The 23,084-nt window shown below is 44.9% G+C and overlaps 3 protein-coding genes across 11 annotated transcripts in view; 1 reads left to right on the top strand and 2 right to left on the bottom strand.

The window, feature by feature from the left end:
• dennd5b (DENN/MADD domain containing 5B) overlaps window positions 1-4,210 on the bottom strand; it is a 21,262-nt gene extending 17,052 nt beyond the window's left edge. For 4 of the 8 annotated variants that reach the window (XM_053686004.1, XM_053686003.1, XM_017485507.3 and 1 more), the window contains exon 1: window positions 3,712-4,054. In XM_053686004.1, the coding sequence (XP_053541979.1) occupies window positions 3,712-3,808 (97 nt within the window). In that variant the 5' untranslated portion in view covers window positions 3,809-4,054. Of the gene's footprint in view, window positions 1-3,711 lie in introns of all 8 variants that reach the window. The other 4 variants (XM_053686002.1, XM_017485502.3, XR_008397886.1 and 1 more) reach the window with 3 other exon arrangements.
• caprin2 (caprin family member 2) overlaps window positions 1-22,834 on the bottom strand; it is a 62,818-nt gene extending 39,984 nt beyond the window's left edge. Inside the window, exon 1 of the mRNA XM_053686005.1 lies at window positions 22,831-22,834. The gene's annotated coding sequence lies outside the window, so the exon portion shown is untranslated. The remainder of the gene's footprint in view (window positions 1-22,830) is intronic.
• Window positions 3,378-17,389, top strand: pkp2 (plakophilin 2). 2 transcript variants are annotated; one of them, XM_053686006.1, is made up of 14 exons: window positions 3,378-3,501; window positions 4,371-4,477; window positions 8,528-8,586; window positions 8,676-9,241; window positions 9,378-9,513; window positions 9,756-9,963; window positions 11,085-11,262; window positions 11,355-11,472; window positions 11,662-11,832; window positions 12,405-12,581; window positions 12,910-13,063; window positions 13,168-13,348; window positions 14,851-14,938; window positions 16,582-17,389. In XM_053686006.1, exons 3-14 carry the CDS (start codon window positions 8,581-8,583, stop codon window positions 16,648-16,650), a joined length of 2,052 nt encoding a protein of 683 aa, XP_053541981.1. In that variant the 5' UTR covers window positions 3,378-3,501; window positions 4,371-4,477; window positions 8,528-8,580; the 3' UTR covers window positions 16,651-17,389. The 2 variants fall into 2 exon arrangements, with proteins under 2 accessions (XP_053541981.1, XP_017340997.1); XM_017485508.3 differs by lacking the exons at window positions 3,378-3,501; window positions 4,371-4,477 and adding an exon at window positions 5,712-7,054.
• Window positions 22,835-23,084: the final 250 nt, after the last annotated feature.

The raw sequence follows: 23,084 nt of genomic DNA on the forward strand, positions 1-23,084 counted from the left end.
AGAACGGCACACCCCATAGTGCGTTATTCCTCTGATGCCACTGTTGGGGCCTCGAGCAAGGCCCTTAACCGTCTCTGCTCCAGGGGGCGCTGTATCACGGCCGACCCTGCGCTCTGACCCCAACCTCCTGACATGCCGGTGTATGTGAAGAAAACAATTGCACTGTGCTGTAATGTATACGTGATCAATAAAGACTCGTTATACCACAGCGATCGTAACGGAAGACGTCATGCTTTTTAACCGTCGTTCTCTCACCAGCCTCCATTTTTATTTATTTATTTATTCGTGTTGTTAAGACTCGGATTATAACGGCATCGGGGGGAAAAACAACTTTCTATCGGCTTCGAGCATTCCGGTCATCTCTGCTCCAGAAAACTAACCGGCTTTGAATAAACGACCTTCAGAAGTCGACTGGAATCCGAGGAGGTGCGATTACGTTAGCACCGTCTTTGTACTCGTCGTGACTCGGGAAATAGTAGGGGTAGTAAACCGAATCTCGCGGGACGAAGCGTCTACGATACAGACAGCGTCAGGAGATACAGACAGGACGGAGACGTAGGACAAAGAGCGACGTCCTCTGAAGCGGCGTTTATGGCCCGGGCGCGAATTAGGAGAAACGAAACCGGCGAGACGATTAGTGCAGAAAACGTAACGGCTCCGCCGCACACGTGACCACAAAGGATAACGTATACGGCACAGACACGCGATGACAAAAATAACCGAGACGATTCCACGCCACGGCGCTACAGCGCCATCACGCTACAGTAGGACACGACACGCCGATTTTCACTCGGGACCGGAAACTGTCCGACGATTTCATTTAAAACACCCCAAGACTTCCGTCTCGCTCCGGACCTCCCGCTGGCGTCGTGACTGTCGTCGTGAGCTGCTTTCGCAACAGTGAGAAACGCGACACAGGTGCTGCTTATTCGTGCGCCGAGCGGAACCGAGCCACGCGCTTCAAATCTCGAAACGGAAACTCAGAAGAGCTGTAAACATGTTTTTTTATTTTTAAGTGAACAGGTGTGTGATGCAAATTTCTCCACGCCGCCAATCACGCGAGTAGATCGGACGGCCGCGTAACAAAACGGTGTTCATAGGAAGCGTTGGAATGGATCCAGAGAGAGGAGTCACGTCTCGGCGAACGCGTCTCGACTAACACGAACACCTGTGTGATAAGTCATCGAGCAGCAAGACCACCTTTTTTATTTTTTTTTATATATTTTTTTTTTTTAAAGATAAAGAAGACTGCTGTAATAAAATGTTGTGAAACACTACGAAACCTTCAGGTGCAGCTGAACAGCTCGGGGGCACGTCGGTCTTAATTTGGGGCATGAGAAAGCTTGTCCCCGATGAAATCCCAGAGAAATTAATATTTCATTTCCTCTACAGACAAGGCTGCGGCGATCAGTTTAGGATTTCATCTCTTTGCATAGCTCATAATATAAAATGATGGGGTTTTTTTTTTTTTTTTTTTTTTTTAATTACACAAAGCCACAAACAAGGAAATCATTTCACTGCTGGATTACAGTAGAAAAGCCTGTGTGTGTGTGTGCGTGTGTGTGTGTGTGGGAGAACCCTCTGGGATTTAACGCATGTGTTCAGTCATGCACGGAGATGATCAACAGGAAATGTGCGTCCACGGACTTAACAATGAGAGCGGACGAGTGCTGCGGTCTGCTCGGCCGGGAAGGCATCAGGAAAACCCTCTCTCGCACTCTCTCGCTCCCTGCCCTGCTGGAATCACAAATAAACAAACGCTTCTTAAACCGCAAACTGTTACGTTAGCGAGCGTTTGATCGGCCGCGTTTGGAGTGCGCGAGGGACGATGGACCCACCGCAAACGAAGGCGAGAGTGGATTCTCAGGCAGGATATTCTTGCAGGCTCAGCACCGTCATTTCGCCGACTCGACGTGCGCTGTCCCAATTAAGATCTCATGTCTGATTGCCTGAACAATATTTCCTCAAACAGAACAACACACGGAGACCCTAGTAATAATTCTGCTTCTGAGGGACACCAACACCGCTGGCGTACTTGCTATTGGGTTTGCACGTAGTTCAATCAACCAAAAATAAATGAAGAAATAAACAGTGCGCGCAGTGACGAAAACGTACTCGCGGAACTCTTTCCCTCGTGGGTTAGAAATACGCCGACTGTGATGTGCAGCAGAAAAACACCCGACGCAGCGGATTTCCATTCTGGATGTAAACGGAGCGGTTTTGTAGCACCCGGACGGTCTCCTCGTCATCGTATACACTAGACCGTCACCGAAAAACAGCACGGAAGGGCTGCTTTTATATGACGGGCCGCCTCCAGAACATTCCTCGGAACCGACCTCGGCCCTAAAACGGATACGGGAGAAGACGCCGGCGACGTGCTTCACGGGTCGCGTTTGTAAACGAAACGTAACGGGTCTACGGATACGCCCTCAAGAGGAACGGAAGACGTACGCAAAACACAAGACCCTTTCGCGCACCGCGCCCACGCTCACAGTTAAGATTCTCGAACTTTTCAATCACCGCCGGAGCTCTTCAGTTTATAAATAAATAAATAAATAAATACATAAATAAATAAATAAATAGTACAGAAGTGGGGAAATTCTGTTTTTTTCTAGTACAAACCACGTAGAAATCGTCAAAACCTAATAGTTTAAGCCACTGAACAAGTGTATTACACAGCTTGAAAAACAAACAGCTTCTACTACTTCTAGCCAAGTTTTGGGGGCGGAGCTATGTACATTGGTGGAAATGGGGGGGAGGGACTAATCAATCAGTGAGTACAAAAAATTATTCAGATCTTAGTCAACTTCACCAGTTTTTATATATATATATATATATATATATATATATATATATATATATATATATATATATATATATATATAAATTTTCATTAATAGGACATCTATTTTTTGAAGAAAATCATTCAATCCAGTACGAGTCATTTGACCCCCTTTATGCATTCGTGAATGTTTTTGGTTCATGCACCGTAGGCTTAAATATCAAACATCTAAAAGGTGTGTGTTATAGCTGACTCCTAGATGAACACTGTACAGTTGGTTATATGACTGTAAGTCATCCCCTTCAAATGCTAGTGAAGTTAGAAACGTTACATACGACACTGTTATACACTTTAGAGACGGTCCCTTAATTTCGAATGTCGAATATAATATCGAATATCGAATGTCGAATAGAATATCGAATATCGAACGTCAACCCAACTTCATGCCAGCATATGAATGTTGACTTTCACTACATATATCGATCATGCAATTTTAAAGGATTTTTTTTTTTAAACCTTAAGAACTGAAGAATCTAGTGTGTGTGTGTGTGTGTGTGTGTGTGTGTGTGTGTGTGCGTGTGTGTGTAATAAATGCTGTGTGCGTGAACGGGTTAATGTGATAATGTAGGCTAATATTTGGAGGAGGAGTGATGGTGTATAAAGCGGATAAACAGTGGAGTGGATGGCGCAGTTGAAAATCACAGAATCATCACGTTACGGTTAGAAAAAGCTTTTTTTTTTTTTTTAAATAATGCGAGATAAACAAACTCCTTTCTCCCAGAAACATAAATGTACTGCAGGCTTTGGATCAGCTGCGCGCGCTCACGTAGCTAAAGAAAACACACAGTGGCGTGTGTGCGGGTTAAAGCGTGTTCTCCAGCCCCATAACGCGTAGGATAAAGAACCGTCAGAATAAGAGCGGGTGTTACCGGCTAAGGCGTCGGGCTCGAGGCCCGTGTCCGTGTCCAGTCCACATAACACGAAGTAATGGGCGAAGCGACACGACGCCGTTGTGCTCGCGCTCATCTTCTCGGCTCGCTTTGTCCGGGTCGGTCCACGTTGTCTCTGTGTCTAGGACCACAGTGAGTCCATTTCCGAACTGGGTTTTGGGGTTTGTTCCGTTTCAGATGATCTTTCAGAGCGTAAAAGATCAGATTCGGGCGATAAATAAATCAGTTTCTCGAGGACATGAAGCCCCTTTAAGCCGCTGTGTGTGCGCGCGTGTGTGTATGTGTATGTGCGCGCGCCTGTGTGTGAGAGAAATAAAGCTCCGTTTACTGACACTTCACAGAGAGGCGGCTCCTGACGTGCACGCGCACATGCGCGCGCCCTGACACGGCTCAGCCAATCACGTACAGCCTTTAAAAGCAGTGATTTGCGACCATTTGTTAGGTATATATTTCAGTGCAGGCTTTCTTCACCAACATGTCAAGACATTTAATCACCTACAGAGTTGCTTCTTCTTCTTCTTATTATTATTATTATTATTATTATTATTTAAACAAACAAACAAACAAACAAATAAATAAATAAATTTGCATTATTGAGTCAACTGAGAAAACTCTTCAATTCTAACTTAACTTCTAAGGTGTTCCTGGATTGCTGCAGACGAAGATTTCGGTGACCTCTTCATCCTGGTCGGTGGTTCCGAAGCCTGTCCCGGGAACACTGGGTGCGAGGCAAGGATACACACCGGTAGTACACGCATACACACACAGGCAATTTATCTTAGATAATCCACGCACTAGGATGTTTTTGGGAGGTCGGAGGAAACCAGAGAGCCCAGAGGAAACCTACAGGGATGCAGGGAGAACATGGACGAGTACGAAACTCCAAGAAGATTACCTGCGTCTGCAGACTAACCCGAAATGCAAAACGCAAACGTCCGGTCATTTTTATTATTTTTTTTCATTTCCGACCCGAACGCAACGTCCCACACTGAGTCCTGTGTCTGTATATTAACTGCAAGCTCGAAAGGAAACACTGCTAAAATCTCATTTAAAAGTAGAGAAAAGGGACTTTAGACTCGTCACAGTGTGAGCGGCCATGTTGGTTTGACATCACTCTGTAAACACGGAAGGAACTGATAGCTAACACACAGCCATTAATGTCTAAACCGCTGGCAACAAAAGTGAGTACACCCTTAAGTGAAAATGTCCAAATTGGGCCCAATTAGCCATTTTCCCTCCCCGGTGTCATGTGACTTGTTAGTGTTACAAGAATGGGGAGCAGGTGTGTTAAATCTTTTGTCATAGCTCTCACACTCCCTCATGCTGATCACTGGAAGTTCAACATGGCACCTCATGGCAAAGAACTCTCTGAGGATCTGAAAAAAAGAATTGTTGCTCTATATAAAGATGGCCTAGGCTATAAGAAGATTGCCAAGACCCTGACACTGAGCTGCAGCACGGTGGCCAAGACCATACAGCGGTTTAACAGGACAGGTTCCACTCAGAACAGGCCTCGCCATGGTCCACCAAAGAAGTTGAGTGCACGTGCTCAGCGTCATATCCAGAGGTTGTCTTTGGGAAATATACGTATGAGTGCTGCCAGCATTGCTGCAGAGGGTGAAGGGGTGGGGGGTCAGCCTGTCAGTGCTCAGACAATATGCCGCACGCTGCATCAGATTGGTCTGCATGGCTGTCGTCCCAGAAGGAAGCCTCTTCTAAAGACGATGCACAAAAAAGCCCACAAACAGTTTGCTGAAGACAAGCAGACTAAGGACATGGATTACTGGAACCATGCCCTGTGGTCTGATGAGACCAAGATATATATATATATATATATATATATATATATATATATATATATATATATATATATATGTATGTATACACACACACATATATCGTTAAATGTTGTCTAAGAAACATTTAACAAGCTAAGAAATCCATTAGCTTGCTTTGCTGATTTAACAAAGCGTGATCCACAGTGATCTAAAAACCCCATGTGGTCTTCACTGTACACGGCTACTACTGTATATTGACAGTACTGCTGCCCTCTATTGGCCAAAAAAATACGCTGCATTACCATAAAGGCAGAATTCTGTAAGCACCTACGTTTGGGTATGAGTGTGAAGCTGGGTTCTTTTTCACCAGTTTCTTTGTCCCACCTGAAAAGGTGCAGCAGTCATGTTCTATATATCAGGTGAATTCAGATGTAGTTCGTATTCTACAGAAGCTTGGTTGACACTTTTGTCCAAACAAAGAACATTTTCAATGATACGTTTGGAAATATAGGACACTGCTCATCTTCAATGAAGGGTTGGTTTGAGCGTTTCGGAAACTGCTGATCGAATGGGATTTTCCCACACAGAGTTTAGAGTTAAACACAGGATGGTGCGGAAAACCAAAAACGTCCCGTGAGCTGAAGATCTGCAGGCTGAAACACCTTGTTCATGAGAGCGATCAGAGGAGAATGACCAGACCGGTCTGAGCTCACAGGAAGTCTATAGTAACTCAAATAGTCACTCTTTCCAGCCGTGGTGAGCAGAAAAGCATCTCCGATGATGCGCACAACGCAGCACACAAACGTTGAGGTGGATGGGCTGCAACACCAGAAGCCAGGAACAGGAATCCGTGGCCATCATGAGAACAGACTCGCGGACACTGGAGAGAAGTTGAAGACTGGGAAAAAGACTGGATGAGTTCATGCTCATGATCGCCTCAGATTCTTGTTCTTGGCTGACACGTGTGGAACCTTCTGCGGTCGCAACCCATCCACCTCAAGGTTTGTTTGATGCTTTTCTGAGTGATTATATGAGTCACTATTGACTTCCTGCTGTAGGGGTATTTTTATTTTCTTCATGGCCAGACAGGAAACAGCCTGAGTGTGAACGGCACGACATCATCCAAACCCTATGTAGTTTATAAGTGTAGTGAGGGTGGGTGTGTTTAGAGCTAGGCCAGGTATTTTGTTCAGGTGACGCGCTGGGAGCCACGCCCTCCGGTAACCACGCCCTCTGGAAACCACAGGACACGCCCTAAACAGAAAGACAAAACACCTGACGCACAAAAGAGCTGCGTGTCCGGTTTTGTGCTCCGAATCACGTCGACGATATGGCGGCCGACGAGTCTATGTTCGTGAGGACGGTCCTGTCGCTGAACGACACGTTTAAAGCCGAGGACTCCAGTCTGGCTTTGCCGTCTGAGGAGCGGTTAGCTCGCGCTGCTGACGCGGACGCGGACGCAGCGCAGCGGAGGAGTCGCCGCGTAGAGCAACAAGTGCAGCAGCTCACTCTGGCTCGGAAAGCGAAACGGTCCATGATGAAAGGTAAGGAGGCGAGGAGCTTACCCCTTTCCGAGAAGGTCAAACTCACTTGAACTTCGCGTTAGGAGTTAGGACAGAGTTGTTGTCTGTAGCGCGCGCGCAAGAAACAGAGAGAGTGAGCTTAAATGGATTAGATTGGATTGGATTGGATTGGACGTGACTCTGTGATCTGACAACAAACTCCAAACAACTGCGTTGTTTGTTTTTCTTTCGTTCACTCCATAGAATGTTTGACAACTAACCAAAGATGTATATTTGGTGGGGGGCGGGGTCGGTTGTGGTGTGGGTGGGGTCTGCTGGCGATAAATAAATAAATAAATAAAAGATGACACTCATTCACTTTTCTCCCAAACACAATTTGAGAGAGGTTTCATGTGACCCCCTTGGGACAGGTTTATTCTTATGGAATGTGCATGCACTTCATTTCTTCCCAGTGGATTTCTGCATCCTGACTCTGACTTGCACTTTGACCTGCACTTCCTGCAGGACTAATATTACAGTGAGGTGTGTGTGTGTGTGTGTTTATGTGACAAGAATGAATTGGGTTTTGGGTGGATGGAAGAAGCAGAAGGGCGATTTACCTTCCACTAATCTTACCTTATGGGTAACGTTAACCGCTGTAGGAAATAACACGCCTTTATTCAGGTTCCGAGGAGAAGGGCATGCTTGTAATTGTGACCCACATTGCGTTGTGAAACCAGATCCATGATTGTGATTGGTACGTGTTCATGTTAACCACGTGTTGCGCCGGAGTGTTTTTGTGAGGGGGAAACCAGCTGCGCCTCTGACACACGGTGGGTCCGGAACGTGTTCGGACCCCTTCGTGTTTTGCACGGAGGTGAGCTAAGGTGCATCCTGTTTTGTTTTGGTATCCTGAGAGCTGTCTAGAACTCGACTTGTGAGTTCAACTGTGGCAAATTCAGTTGATTTGGATCTGATTTTAGAAAGTGTGTGTAATATGAGGTCATATGATTTGCAGAGCATGTCTGACCAGAAACCAAGCCTTCAAGTCTAAGGAACTCTCCATAGACCTCTGCGATCAGATTGTGACGAGACATAGATCTGGGTCCAGGAGCTCAGTGGGTTCCTTCGTTATGAAACGGCAGTTTAGTACTCTCTTCTTGGAGAGCCTGCCGGAAGGAGAACCGTCTCACAAACACTCCAGTAATCAGACCTCGACGGTCAGGTGGCTAGAATGAAGCCGCTCCGGCACTTAAAGGACTCTGAGGGGAGAGGTGAAGCATGGTGGTGGTGGCGGCATCATGCTGTGGTGTAGATTCTCAGCATCAGGGACAGGTTAATACTGGACTAACACCGGTATCAGCGTATTTATAGATTGTTGGTTATTTAATACACACCCATGACACCGACCGTATGGGACAAAGCAGAAGAGTGTCGATCAAGTACCAGACAAAAATCTAGTACGTATTATTTCTGAATTTGTACTCGGGTTTCACTTTGTGACTAATTTCACAGGTAGCGTCTCTATCAGCCATTTAAACAGTACCACACCTTTCCGGAGTGGCCCTATGAAGGTACGATCTTGTGTTCTTTTTAAATAAAATCGACACAGTAGCTTTTAAGTCTCGCGTTTAGAATTAAACCGGAATCCTTTCTGCTGCAGGTATTCCCGCCGTTTGACCATAATGACGCTTCGGGACCAAGTCGACCTGTGGTTAGGATGAATAATCTTCCGTGGGCGAGTCTGCAGTTGCCTCAGGTTAGCCGAGGAGAGCACGGGATGTTTAGGTACGGCTCGTCAGGACACAACCTGAACTGGGGATCTGCAGGTTTCACTCTCCCCGCGATGCGATACGTGTCTTCAGCCGACCATCTCAACGGGAGCCTCCCCTTGAAGAAGTCGGCCTGTTCCGAGACGCCCCGAAACGCTCGGCCGTTCGTTTACGGTTGCGCTGCCTCTACGCTTCAGTTTCCGAACAAGCCTGTCTACGAGGACGATCGGGACGACGTCTTCCTACCCGAGAGTTCGCACGTCACTGCGCTAAGAGCAGAGCATCAGAAGGCGTTTTGGGAGACTCTTCAGCAAGGAGACGCGGCGTGGGCAGCAGCGACCGTGCCCCTGGTGGGTCCGAGGCAGGACCCGGCGAGAAGACAACCTTCAGTGGTCAGCACGCACACCCCGAAGATGGCGGTAGCCAAACCGCAAGAAGCAACAGCTGACACTCTAAAGTAAGGTTTGAGAATTTCAGTCGTTTCTAAGCTTTGGTTCCCGATTGGTTCAAAGACGGTTCCCATCAGGGGTTTTAACCGGTGAAGACGTTTCCGTTTGACGAGTATAAGTGAAGTTTGTGTTTGCGCCTCACAGAAACGGGAGGCAAGGCGCACCGACGACAATGAGGATGGCTGTAAATCTCCTGACTGACAAGAACCAGGAGATGCAGATCTCCGGTGCAAACTTCATACAGAACCGGTGCTTCAGCAGCGCAGACGCTAAGATAAGGGTGAGTAAAACCGGCCTGGAACCCTCCGTTCAGCGGAATCTCGCAACCTCCAGCCGCCCCTCGCGACACATCTGATATCTTCAGCAAATGATCTCTGGAGACAACGTTGAACATTTTTATTTAAAAAATGAAAAATGTTCATAAGGTGTACAGCAACATGTCATCTATATAACCCGATGCGCTTATGTAAACGTTTATGACTGGCCTGTAAATATGAATCATTTTTAACCCGCCCTCTCCAGCTCTGTATGCTGCATGGGATCCCGAAGCTTTTGAAGCTGCTGGACTCGGACAGCGGTGAGGTGCAGCAAGCCGCAGCCGCGGCCTTGAGAAACGTCATCTACGAGAACAACGATAACAAGATGGAGGTGAAGGAGCACGACGGGGTCGACACGATCCTGCGCCTGCTCAAGACGAACCGTGACGTCGAAGCCCGGCGACAGCTCACGGGTTTGTAACGCACCGAATTTTCATCCGACGCGTTCGTGAATCCACCACGCGGCCAAAAGCCGCTGATCTCCTGCTATTTTAGCCAGTAGTGCTCGGTGGACATGAGGCTGTGATTGGCTAAGCATGACAATAATCCCCCCACACACACACACACAGAGAGAGAGAGAGAGCCACAGAGTCTTATCTACTGTATGCTTGGCATCGTCAGCATTCAAACTAACAAATTTCCCGTGCCGACAAGAATTAAAAAACGATGACTCATCCCTTCAATCCAGCTTCAAAGACTGTGGGATTATCTCGACTTTATTCAAATGCTAAAGAAATGAAGTCGTTCATTTCCAGCTGCGTTTCCTTCGTGAGCGCAAACGGTGCGGAATACACGTGCGCGCCGAGCATGAATTTGCATTCGCATTTTCATGCGCGGATCCGGTTTCCGGTGAGGTTTTTTTTTTTTCCACCGTCGCGAAAGAGTAAGAGCCTGACGCCTTTGTTTGTGTCCTTGTACGTGGTGTGAAAACGCCTTGAAAGTATTCGAAGAGGTGGCGCACGACGACGCGGGACCGCCACTGCAGATCACGCTTACGGTACGACGCGCGCGAATACCGAAATGGCCTTTCACGTGTTCAAACGTGGCCGCCGTCGTTCACGAGTCGGTGAACACGCGAACGCTAATAACACCTTTTTCAATTGAGCTTGGCTTCAATTTTTTTTTAAATCTTTATTTATTTATTTAAAAGCTTGGCATATTCATCTGGGAAGTGCAGTAGTAATAATAATAATAATAATAATAATAATAATAATAATAATGATGATGATGATGATGATGGTGGTACATGATTAAATCGTTGTCTGATTAAAACTCAGGACTGTGCTGCTACACAGGTCACATCCCAGACATGATCCAGAGTTTTCTTTATTCTGGGACCGGAGCCAGTATCTGCTCCGGCTGTTTACTTAGTCAGCACGCTAGATACATTCGACAACATGGAGTATTCCAGAGATTTGTATGAATTTTTAAAAAAAATACACAGACCCAAGAGCGAGCCTATGAGAATAAACCTTGTGGAAATGAAGACTGCTGTGTTTAAGCTTGTATGGAGGATTTGGTTGTTTTTCCTCAGGGTTGCTGTGGAACTTGTCCTCTCACGACATGCTGAAGGAGCAGCTCGGCCGAGAAGCTGTGAAACCCGTCACCGAGACCGTCCTTGTGCCGTGCTCGGGGATCACTGAGGGCGAAGATCCCAAACTGGAGCTGCTTGCAGATCCTGAGGTCTTCCTTAATGCTACAGGATGCCTGAGGTGTGTGTGTGGGGGTGGGGGGGGGGGTGATCTTTAAATGCATCTGATTTTATTTATTTATGTAAATGTTCTCACCCGTATTTCGTTCCTAGAAACGTGAGTTCAGCCGGACCGAACGCACGCAAGTCCTTGAGAGATTGCGATGGCCTCATCGACTGCCTCGTCTATTACGTCCGTGGAACCATCGCGGATTATAAACCCGACGATCAGGTATTTTCTATCCATGCCGGCGATTATTTCACGTCCAAACGTTTTCCCCCGAGGTCTGTTCGTCGTAAACCTCAGGTTTTGTTTGTATGCCGTTTTTTTTTTTTTTTTTTTTTTTGGAATGTTTTTGACTCAAAATCCAATTCGATCTCTGGAGCGTTTATGACTCTGTTGTGTTTGTCTCCGCGGCAGGCCTTAGAAAATTGCGTGTGCATCTTGCATAACCTCACCTATCAGTTTGAGTGCGAGGTGCCTGAAACGTTCAAGCCAGTGCTGCACGAGTCCAGACAGAGCGCTGCTGCCGAGACCAAGAGACCCGGCTGCCTGGTTCTGAGAAACGCCAAACTCTCTGACGCAGACGACGTTAGTCCTTTTCTTTCTTTGCAAATTTCCAATAGAAATAACCTAAAGCCCAATGTCTTTATTTATATAAATAGGGTTGTTGTTGTTGTTGTTTTTTTTTTTCATTGCAAATTTTGCTTCCTTTTTATTTACTTTTCTTGGTATCATGCAAAATACGTGCCCGAGTCATGCCAGAGTACCATGCGCGCTCTCACACTCACTCAGTCTCACACACACACACACACACACACTCCTAGGGGCGATTTAGAGTCACCAATCTGGCTACTGTCGTGTTTTCACACTGTGGGGGGAAACCAGAAACCCTTGCAGACATGGGGAGAACATGCAGAACTCCACACGCACAGCAGCTCAGGATTGTCTCGGGGGACCGTGGAGCTGTGAGGCGGTAACGCCGTGCGTGTTCTCGCCGTGTCCGTATACGGGTTTTCCTCCCGCTTCCCGAAAACATGCCAGATTGACCGCGCTAAACTGCTCCTAGGTGTAAGGTGTTTTGTTTTATTTATTTATTTATTTATTTATTTTTTAAAGAGAATGTATTTAGAATTACTCCCGTTGTTGGTGGGTTATTTTAGTACTCCGAATCCGACCGCCCTCTGCTGGAGGAGAAGTGTAACCCGTACGGCGTGGAGTGGCTGTGGAGCAGCATCACCGTCCGCATGTACCTGTCGCTTCTTGCGATCGGCAATCGGCAGCTCACACAGGAGGCGTCCATTGGAGCCTTGCAGAACCTGACGGCAGGAAACAGAGGGGTGAAGTCCGCGATTTTTATTTTATTTTTATTTTATTTATTTTTTGTGTGCTTTGTGTTTACATACGAGGATCCAGAGTGCTCGATGATTTATTTTATTTTTTTTCCCCCGTTTGCTCATCATGTTAAGGAAGTGACATCATTACATAAGCAAAACACCTGTAAATGTTCCGGATGTTCTGGGGTTTACCAGAATGCACATTTAGATAAGATAATAACTTTGTATGTATTCCAAGACACGATTCGGATAAAACTTCGAATCAGGGAAGATAAACGTTTCGGTTCAGTGTTGTGCTGTTACAGCGCTGATTATTTCTGATGCTGTTCAGGTGTCCCAGGCCATGGCGCACACCATCGTGCAGAGAGAAGGAGGCCTGCAGCAGGTGAAGAAGGTGCTCCAGGAGGGAGCGGAAGATGTGAAGAGAGCCTCGGTGTGTCTGCTCAAAAACCTGTCGCGCTACAAGGAGCTCCATTCTGACATCAGTAAGCATTTCGCCAGCATCTCTCACACACACGCACCTTTTTGTCAGCGTTTTTAAACGAAACCCTGTTGTGAGACGTCCTAAATGTCCTAACGTCCGCTCTAGTTAAAGAGGTGCTGCCGGAGCTTGTTACCATGCTTCACGCTTCAGACACGGCGCAGCCTGTTGAGGTCACAACCGTCTGTCAGATTCTCAACAACCTGAGCCAGGTGTCCGTACAGAACGCCCGCACCGTTCTGAACAACGGCGTCCTTCCCAGGATCATCCAGATCAGCAGCAAAGAGAGGTATCCCTCGAACATAAACCGCCAGTTCATACATGTCCCCGGATCACACGGGCGCGCTTTTAAAACGGTGCGAACCATAGAATCGGTCCGGTCCGGTTCGGCTCGGAGCGGCTCAGCGGTATCGCAAACCCGATCAGACATGGACTCGGTGAAAACGTCATGAAAATGGCCGTCCGATCAACAAACCGGACACGAAACGGTCGGTAACGGATGTTCGTTCTGGTTTTCGTCAGGTCAGGATAAATAAAACGGTGAAAACGGTTACTGTTCAGTCGTTGAGTCGTACAGTACGTTTACACGGACAACGGCAATCCGATATGAACCCGATTGAGACGATACTCTGATTAAGAAACTAGCATGTAAACAGAGATCAGATTAAAGTCATACTCGAAGTGAACACAAATGGAATTAAGACGTGTGGAGTATTCCCGTTTTAGTCGCATTGCAGACATGTACACTCTTTAATCACACTATTAACGTCGTGTGAGAGTTTTCACCGCATTTTGCGACAGGACACGTACACACACGGCAGCGCTCAACCGTTTTACAGCAAAAGAGAGCACGGCTGCGTCCCAAACCGCGTACTTGCCTGCTACATAGTAGGAGATATACATGTATTTTGGCTACTATATAGACGGTAAGTACGTGGTTTGGGACGCAGCCCACGGCTTCAGCAGTCGTCTATTTGTACATACAGCACGACAAATAATTATCAGCATCGTGTGGCGCGGAAATCGATCTATGTTCTATAACATGTATAACAGGAACGTGAAAGGAATATTCTAAACGTGACTCATGTAAACATCTTAATCACAATATTGTCTTATTCAGAATAAGGTCTATAATTAGATTACCGCTGTCCGTGTAAACGTAGTCAGTGATTAGTCCACAGCTGTAAAAAGACATCGGCTTGCTCAATTGGGATAAATGCGCGTATTGAAAAGCTGTATCCTGTGTTTATACGTTCCTGTAAAGCTGCTTTGTAAAAAGCGCTACACGAGTAAAATTGAAGTGAATTTGAAGCGGAGAATAAGCGCGTACGTCTTTAAACGCTCCGCTTGCGTCCTCGCGTCGCCGTTCTGTAAATAAAACGTTAAGAATGTAGCGAAGTCTTTGAAACTCCTTTTCGTTTCGCGTTGAGCTGCCTCGCTCTCGCTCAGTAACGCCTACTCCTGCAGCTAATCTGAAATCTGTATACAACACACCCACGACAGGGATTTGCTCATCCTAATAACGGTCTTTTGGCTCGCTCCAGGTCACGAACGCAAATGTTTGTAGCTTTCCTCACACTAATTCCTCTAATTACTGGGAACAGTTAACTGGAAGGGACTAATTTTCTGCTTAATGATTCGAATGCAGGAAGTAGAGCAAATGCTTTCGCGTTATTGTACATAATCACAGTAATCTTTTTGAATAATTAAATAGGACTAAACCAAGCTTTTATCTTTTATTGATTTTTCCTTTTTCTTTTTCTTTTTTTTTTTTTGACATGGTATTTGGAGACATGGATCCACGAAGGTTGGCCAGGCCGCTAGTCTTCTGCTGCACACTCTGTGGACACACTCCGAGCTTCATGGTAGCTACAAGAAGGTCAGGAAGTCTGAATTTCAGGCAAATAGCACTTATTTCATATGCTTTTGAATATGGACTGATACAGTGGTGATTGAAAGTTTGTGAACCCTTTAGAATTGTCTACGTTTAAAAGTCACACAACAAGAACCCAGTTAGACAAATGAGATAAAAATATTATACTTGGTTATTTATTGATTGAGGGAAATGATCTGATATTACATATCTGTGAGTGGGAAAAGTATGTGAACGTTTACTTTCAGTGTGTGGTGTGAGCCCCTTGTGCAGTAATAACTGCAGATAAACGTTTGGGGTAAGTGTTGATCATCTGCACGTCGGCTCGGAGGAGTTTTATCCCGTTCCTCAGTACAGAACAGCTTCAGCTCAGGGATGTTGGTGGGTTTCCTCACATGAACCGCTCGCTTCAGGTTCTTCCACAACATTTCTACTGGATTAAGGTCAGGACTTTGACTCGGACGTTCCAAAACATTCACTTTATTCTTCTTTAAGCGTTCTTTGGTAGAACGACTCGTGTGATTAGGATCGTTGTGTTGCTACATGACCCGCTTTCTCTTCAGATTCAGATCATGGACAGATGTCCTGACATTTTCCTTTAGAGTTCGCTGCTATCATTCAGAACTCATTGTTCCATCAGTGATGGCGAGTCGTCCTGGTCCAGATGCAGCGAAACAGGTCCAAACCATGACACTACCGCCACCATGTTTCACAGATGGGAGAAGGTTCTTATGCTGGAATGCAGTGTTTTCCTTTCTCCAAACACAACGCTTCACATTTAAACCAAAACTTCTATTTTGTTCTCCTCCATCCACAAAACATTTTTCTAATACCCTTCTGGCTTGTTCACGTGGTCTTTAGTAAACTGCAGAAGGGCGGCAGTGTTCTTTCTGGAGAGCGGTGACTTTCTCCTTGCAGCCCTGCCATGCACACCGTTGTTGTTCAGTGTCCTCCTGATGGTGGACTCGTGAACATTAACATTAGCCGATGTGAGAAAGATCTTTAGATGCTGAGAAGTTACCCTGGGTTCCGTTGTGATCTCATGGACTATTACACGTCCTGCTCTCGGAGAGATCTTTGTTGGTCTCCACTCCTGTGGAGGGGAATGATGGTCTTGAATTTCCTCCATTTCTACACAATCTGTCTGACTGTAGATTGGTGAAGACCAAACTCTTTAGAGATGATTTTGTGACCTTTTCCAGCCTGATGAGCTTCAACAACTCTTTCTGAGGTCCTCGGAAATCTCTTTTGTTCATGCCATAATCCACAAACATGTGTTGTGAAGATCAGACTCTGATAGATCCCTGTTCTTTAAATAAAACGGGGCACTCACTCGCACCTGATTGTCATCCCACTGATCAAATTAACTGCTAATCCTAGAGGTTGCCACTCACAGATATGTAATATTGGGTCGTTTTCCTCAATAAATAAATGACCAACTATAATATCTTTGTCTCATTTGTTTAACTGGGCTCTCTTTGTCTATTTTTAGGACTTGTGTGAAAATCTGATGATGTTTTAGGTCACATTTATGCAGAAATTTAGAAAATACTAAAGGGTTCACGAACTTTCAAGCACCACTTGAAGACATCTCTATATTGTAAAAAGGTGTTCTAATTGCTTCTTTCATTATTCACCACCTGTTGCAGGCTGGTTACAGGAAGACGGATTTCATCAACAACAGGACTGTGAAGGCAGTGAATTCAGCTCGTAACTGACCTCATGTGGAAAACTGGAGGACTACACTCGTAACAAGGACTGGTTAAGACTCGTTTTTGCTGAACTGCACTTTTAATTGATTTTTTTTTTTCCCCCCTTGAACTGTCCATCTGATGCTCTGCTCCTGTGTAAGGGCATCTCTTACACGGTGGTAGAACTGGATTGGACTTTATAACCTACTGCTGAGAAAAACGCCTCCACGCGTACATCTCTGACGGCTTACAAGTTATTCTGCTGCATTCCGTCAACTTTTTGCTTTCGAGCATCCATCGCTGACAGCAAATGGGGAAACACGGACGCCTTGCAGCACTTGTGTGGATTTGCATTTCAACCATGCGGAGGCTGTCATGTTCTCAAAAACACCACACCTTAATGCCCAGTCAGTTGCCGCGTTACACGGCATCGTAATCCAAAATAATCCACTGATAGCTCAATTTAATTTAAATTTAAAACCTTCATGTATATGCTTAAACCATGGAGTTCAGTCCGAATGAAAACACTGTAGCAAGTCTGCTTATTATCGTGATGTGACTTTATAATCATGACACACACTGACCAACCTGACGAGCGTTCCCTGTGCGGAAACGTTCAGTGTACATCGCAGTCATTCGTTTTTATTTATGAAATGGGGGGGCATTTCTTTTCTGTTTTTCATCATTTTAAATTCGGATGTGTATCAGCAATAACTTGGTAGCTGATAGCAAGGAGGGTAGATTAAAGATGGACATTAATGTCTAATGCATGTGTGCTTTTTAAAAATGGCTGAAAAACATCAGCAGGTTTTACCAGGTGATCATCTAAAATTTATTTCTGCTTTTTTTTTATCTCATTTTCGCATCTCTTATAATGAATTATTTTGCTATTTTTGTGTGTGCCAGGAAAAACAACAATAATATTTAAGAGAAAAAAAAAAAAAGCTTTTTGTTTTCCCATTTTCATTTCAAAACAAATGAACGCAGTGTGCATGGACTAGAAACTAAATTTGTTACCCATTCTAAAAGATTTATACATATTATAAATTTTTTTTAAATATGTTTTTTAGCTGGGTAACGTGGAAAGGTAACGCTCCGAGGTAACAAGTGACGTAATGTGCCGAGGAAACATTCTGACGTAACATACTGAAGTAACGTGCTGAAGTAACATACCGAGGTAACGTTCTGCGGTAACGTGCCGAAGTAACGTACTGAGGTAACATGCTGAGGTAACATACTGAGGTAATGTTCTATGGTAATGTGCCGAAGTAACACACTGAGGTAACATGCTGAAGTAACGTGCTGAAGTAACATACCGAGGTAACGTTCTGTGGTAACGTGCCGAAGTAACATACTGAGGTAACGTGCTGAGGTAACATACTGAGGTAATGTTCTACGGTAACATACTGAGGTAACGTTCTGCAGTAACCTACTGAGGTAACGTTCTGCGGTAACGTGCTAAAGTAACATACTCGGGTAGCGTTTTGCGGTAACGTGCTGAAATAACGTGGAGGTAACGTGCTGAAGTAACATACTGAGGTAGCGTTTTGCGGTAACGTGCTGAAATAACGTGGAGGTAACGTGCTGAAGTAACATACTAAGGTAGCGTTTTGCGGTAACGTGCTGAAATAACGTGGAGGTAACGTGCTGAAAACATACTGAGGTAGCGTTTTGCTGTAACGTGCTGAAATAATGTTGAGGTAATGTGCTGAAGTAACGTACTGCGGTAACGTTCTGCGGTAATGCAGAGGTAACGTTCTGAAGTAACATACTGAGGTAATGTTCTACGGTAACGTACTGAGGTAACGTTCTGAAGTAACATACTGAGGTAATGTTCTACGGTAACATACTTAGGTAACGTTCTGCGGTAACATACTGAGGTAACGTTCTGAAGTAACATACTGAGGTAACGTTCTGCGGTAACGCAGAGGTAACGTTCTGAAGTAACATACTGAGGTAATGTTCTACGGTAACATACTGAGGTAACGTTCTGAAGTAACATACTGAGGTAACGTTCTGCGGTAACGCTGAGGTAACGTTCTGCTGTAACGTGCTGAAGTAACATACTGAGGTAACGTTCTGTGGTAACATACTGAGGTAACGTTCTGTGGTAACATACTGAGGTAACATTCTGTGGTAACGTGCTGAAGTAACATACTGAGGTAATGTTCTATGGTAACGTACTGAGGTAACGTACTGAGGTAACATTCTGTGGTAACGTTCTGAAGTAACATACTGAGGTAATCTTCTACGGTAACATACTGAGGTAACGTTCTGCGGTAACGCAGAGGTAACGTACTGAGGTAACGTTCTGAAGTAACATACTGAGGTAATGTTCTACGGTAACATACTGAGGTAACGTACTGCGGTAACGTTCTGCGGTAACGCAGAGGTAACGTACTGAGGTAACGTTCTGAAGTAACATACTGAGGTAATGTTCTACGGTAACATACTTGGGTAACGTTCTGCGGTAACGTACTGAGGTAACGTTCTGAAGTAACATACTGAGGTAATGTTCTGCGGTAACGTGCTAAAGTAACATACTCGGGTAGCGTTTTGCAGTAACGTGCTGAAATAACGTGGAGGTAACGTGCTGAAGTAACATACTGTGGTAGAGTTTTGCGGTAACGTGCTGAAATAATGTTGAGGCAATGTGCTGAAGTAACATGCCGAGGTAAAGTTGTGAGGTGATATTCTGAGGTAAAATATTAAGGTAACGTATTAATGCTGCATTCGTGGGGTTGTGTTTACCATGCTCCACTTCCTGAGTCAAAATGTTCTTGTTGGTAGAGTTAACATTTCTCAGCATGGCAGAATTTAAGTTGGGTTCCTGGTCGATATTGGTCATTTAGTCTAGTAATTTATCACCATGTCTGTGGGAAAATGTCGATATTCCTGACCGTTTTCTCTTAGCACTGCTGTTCGTATAGAACACTTAATGGCTACATGCTAGCTTAATCATTCACCTCACTCACTGTCTAGTTTATGATCTCCATATTTATTAGCTGCTTAGTAAACTTTTTGGTGGCTATAACCCCTGACACCGCGAGCACGCAAACATTAGCTTCAGACTTGACTTGATGCCTCCAAGTCCAGCCTTTCCATGTTCCATACACGCCCCAAACGTTCAAAACTTATTCATTCGGTTTAACAACACAAAGCTTTGCCCCAGATGCTAAACTGTTGTGCACGGTGTCCTGTGTTTTTATTTTGTTTTAAAATGATTTGAAAACGATTTAAATATATTTTTAGTAGTTTTCTCGAAATGAAATGTTAGGTGTACGTTATGTGTATAAGTCAGAGTCTTCTCATTATTCTAGATGAGCATTTCCCCTTAGTGTGCGATGTTTGCAGTACATTAGTGTATTATTTATTATATGTAGCACGATAAGCGTGGATGTCCCAAACAGCTAGTTTGGGACATGAGCATGCAAACGAATGATTGGGATTTATTAACATCCAGGTGCGTGCACACACGTGTGATCAATCACCTGGATGTTAATAAATCCCAAACATTCGTTTGCATGAGCTCATGCTCATTTTCATAAAGAATATATGGTCAACAACTTCCTTTTAAATAAATAAATAAAGGCCAGTCGCTTGCTTGTGGTGCTAGACAGACCATGTGTGTTTTGTTTGTTTGTTTGTTTTAATGTTTTTTTTGTTTTGTTTTTTTAACGAGAGCAGCTCCTCCTTGTAGTGTTCTAACATGAGGGAACATGAGTGCATGTAGCACTCCTCCTCACCCTGCCCTTCCTCTAGGCTCTCGCTTTCTTTCTCTCTCTCTCTTTTTCGTTCTCTCAGTAAATCTCCTCCTGATTTATGAATGGATGATCGTGTATTCTTTAAAAACTCTGGTTACACCCGGGGCTTTTTCGGAAGTCCGAGTCATGATGTCTGAGCCTATTTACCTAACCTGACATCAGCTGTTTTGGGATTCAGAGTGATGACCCGTGCTCCAGAATTAGCCCGATTGCACCGATTAGGCTCAGTAGTCATAAATACACGATATACAAGTAGATACAAATAGCTTCCTGTCAGTCCTAAAAAAAAAAAAATAATGTGAGGGAGAATAATGACCGATTAGGGTCATTATTATAACAACGTTTTAATAATGTACTTTAATTCAAAATGGACTAGGAATGCATCGGACAGTTCTCACAAGCCTGCGGTTATGATGCATATCATACGGATATCTCTCGTTCCGTCATACGTCCCCGCAATCTAAATTGCACCGTCTCCGTCCAGTGTGTTTGTGTCTCTTAAATAAAAGCCTCATGATTATACACGGCTTCTCTGGGTTTACTCTCAACCTGTCGGCGATTAGAGAACAGCGATATCTTCTAAAGCAGGAGGTCTCGCTCAGCCTCTATTATTAAAATGATCCGACACTCGGCTATACCGTAACGTCTCTTTTGTTGGCTGTGCGGTACTCATAAACAGTGCTTAACGTCTTGGCTTGTCACAGGCATGGCTGATACTAAGCATAAGAAAAGAAAATGATCCTTTTTGCCTCGACTCATAACGTTTTATTTTGCTGTGTCAATATCTGTACACGTAGGTACAGAATAACATTTAACGGTATTAACTATTTCAGGTTTTACTTACCATGTTACACCAGTCATATCTCAATTCTGTTGTTGGTTTCGTTTGATCATTGTCTGGACGCTGTAATCATTAGTGAGTGGGTATTGTTCATGGTGTTTAATCTAGGCTTAATCCTATACGCTGCAAACTACGTCACCATGATCGTTGAAAAACAGTCATAATGAAGGCTTCCTCATAACAAACCTCTACACAGAGCTACAGAATAGCACAGATTACCGTTTACATTTGCTGCTGTAATGTTTTTAAGGTAAACAGATTAGATGTTAAAGTACACCAACTTCACGACCAACGGTGTTCGGAACCAACTATTAAATGTCGTGACACACTTGAGATCCACAGACATGACGGCAGATGGAGGGAACATTTCGAGCAACACAAGATTACCGCGGGTCGATCGCCACGATGAACCTCAGGTAGCTTTAATTATTATATGATTTTTATGTTCATGTTGTTCATTGCTTGCTTGTCAGTACCGGTGTGTGTGATGCTACACTATATGACCAAACGGTTGTGGACACCTGACCATCGCACCCATATGTGGTTCTTCCAGTTTGAAGCACTCGATTATATAGAATGTCTTTGTATGCTGTAGCGTTATAATTTCCCTTCAGTGGAACTAAAAGACCCAAACCTGTTCCAGCATGACGATGTCCCTATGAAGACATGCTTTGCCAAGGTTCGAGTCCTGCACAGAGCCCTGACTTCAACACTACTGAACACATTTGGGATGAACTGCACCCCAGGCCTCCTCACCCTGGGGCGCCACAGTCTGGATCACATGGTGCTGTGCCTTCCAGAAAGGCAGAGTGTGGCAGTGGCTGCCACGTATACTTTCGAGGTAGATGAAGATTTCCCACTCTCTTGCAGTCCCTGAAGAAGGTCCAGTCATTTAGGCTCTGGGTGCATATAATGGAGTGCACAAAAGTTTCCACTTAAGAGCCCATGTACTAGGACCTATTGAATTCAGGAGCGTGTCATGAACTGTTGAGTCAGTGTTAAACCTGTGCTTCCCTCTTGAGGGCAAACCCACAGGTGTAGGTGGCTCAACTGAGGTGCTAAATCATCCCATCTGATTGAGGGGGAAGCTGCCAAGACATTCCATCCACTAATGAGCTCAGCAGTGGAAACCAGGACCTAGCAGGCCACTTCGGGGTCACAAGCAGGACTCTGTGGCTTGATTGCTGTACAGAGTGTTGCACTTTCTGGGCCAGTGTGTCTTGATCTAGTTGGCGGTCTTGGTCCACTCCACTAGGGAGAACTGAAGCTGACAATGGGTGTATCAGTCATGAGTAAAGAGGGCTACCTGTGGCCACATCTGAGATGCCACTCTCCTGGGTGTATATGCTGCCTGGGTAGTGTCTCCACTGCACCATTGTGCCATCCTGGTGCAAGAGTTGCTCTCGGTGATACTAACCCCATGAGGGCTCACTTGAGTAGCTTCTGTAAAAGGCAGAGACACAAGACTATTCGATCTTGTGCTGCCCTACAATTGATGTATCTGACTATCACAAATTGTCCGAACAGCCCAGGGTTTTTATTGTGAAAAAAGATGCCTGCACCTTCTGAGCATAATAGAACAAAGGTTTGCTCGGGTACTGTGGGGAAAGACCATTCAAAATGACTTCTAATTATTTAGAAAGCCTTTAGTGTAGAGCCAGAAGGAAGTCACGAGTCGATCAACGTGCGACTCAAGTCCCTACGTCGAACACGCATCTCCGGTTAACAAAAGACATCATTTCCAAGTGCTCGAAACATGTCACAGCATTTTAGTAAGTAAGGCATGTCAGGACTGTGCAGAAGGATGTTTTCCTCTGATAGCAGTGGGATGAATTCGTTAGGAAAAGACCTGGACG

Source organism: Ictalurus punctatus, chromosome 14, assembly GCF_001660625.3.
Source record: "Ictalurus punctatus breed USDA103 chromosome 14, Coco_2.0, whole genome shotgun sequence".
NCBI lineage: Eukaryota > Metazoa > Chordata > Actinopteri > Siluriformes > Ictaluridae > Ictalurus > Ictalurus punctatus.

Excerpts from the sequence above, each read along its gene's own strand:
- pkp2 (XM_017485508.3), top strand. The coding sequence starts at position 6,841 with ATGGCGGCCGACGAGTCTATGTTCGTGAGGACGGTCCTGTCGCTGAAC. Across the intron at positions 8,587-8,675 it reads TCCGGAGTGGCCCTATGAAG|GTATTCCCGCCGTTTGACCA; the intron begins GTACGATCTTGT and ends TTTCTGCTGCAG. Across the intron at positions 9,964-11,084 it reads AGCCCGGCGACAGCTCACGG|GGTTGCTGTGGAACTTGTCC; the intron begins GTTTGTAACGCA and ends GTTTTTCCTCAG.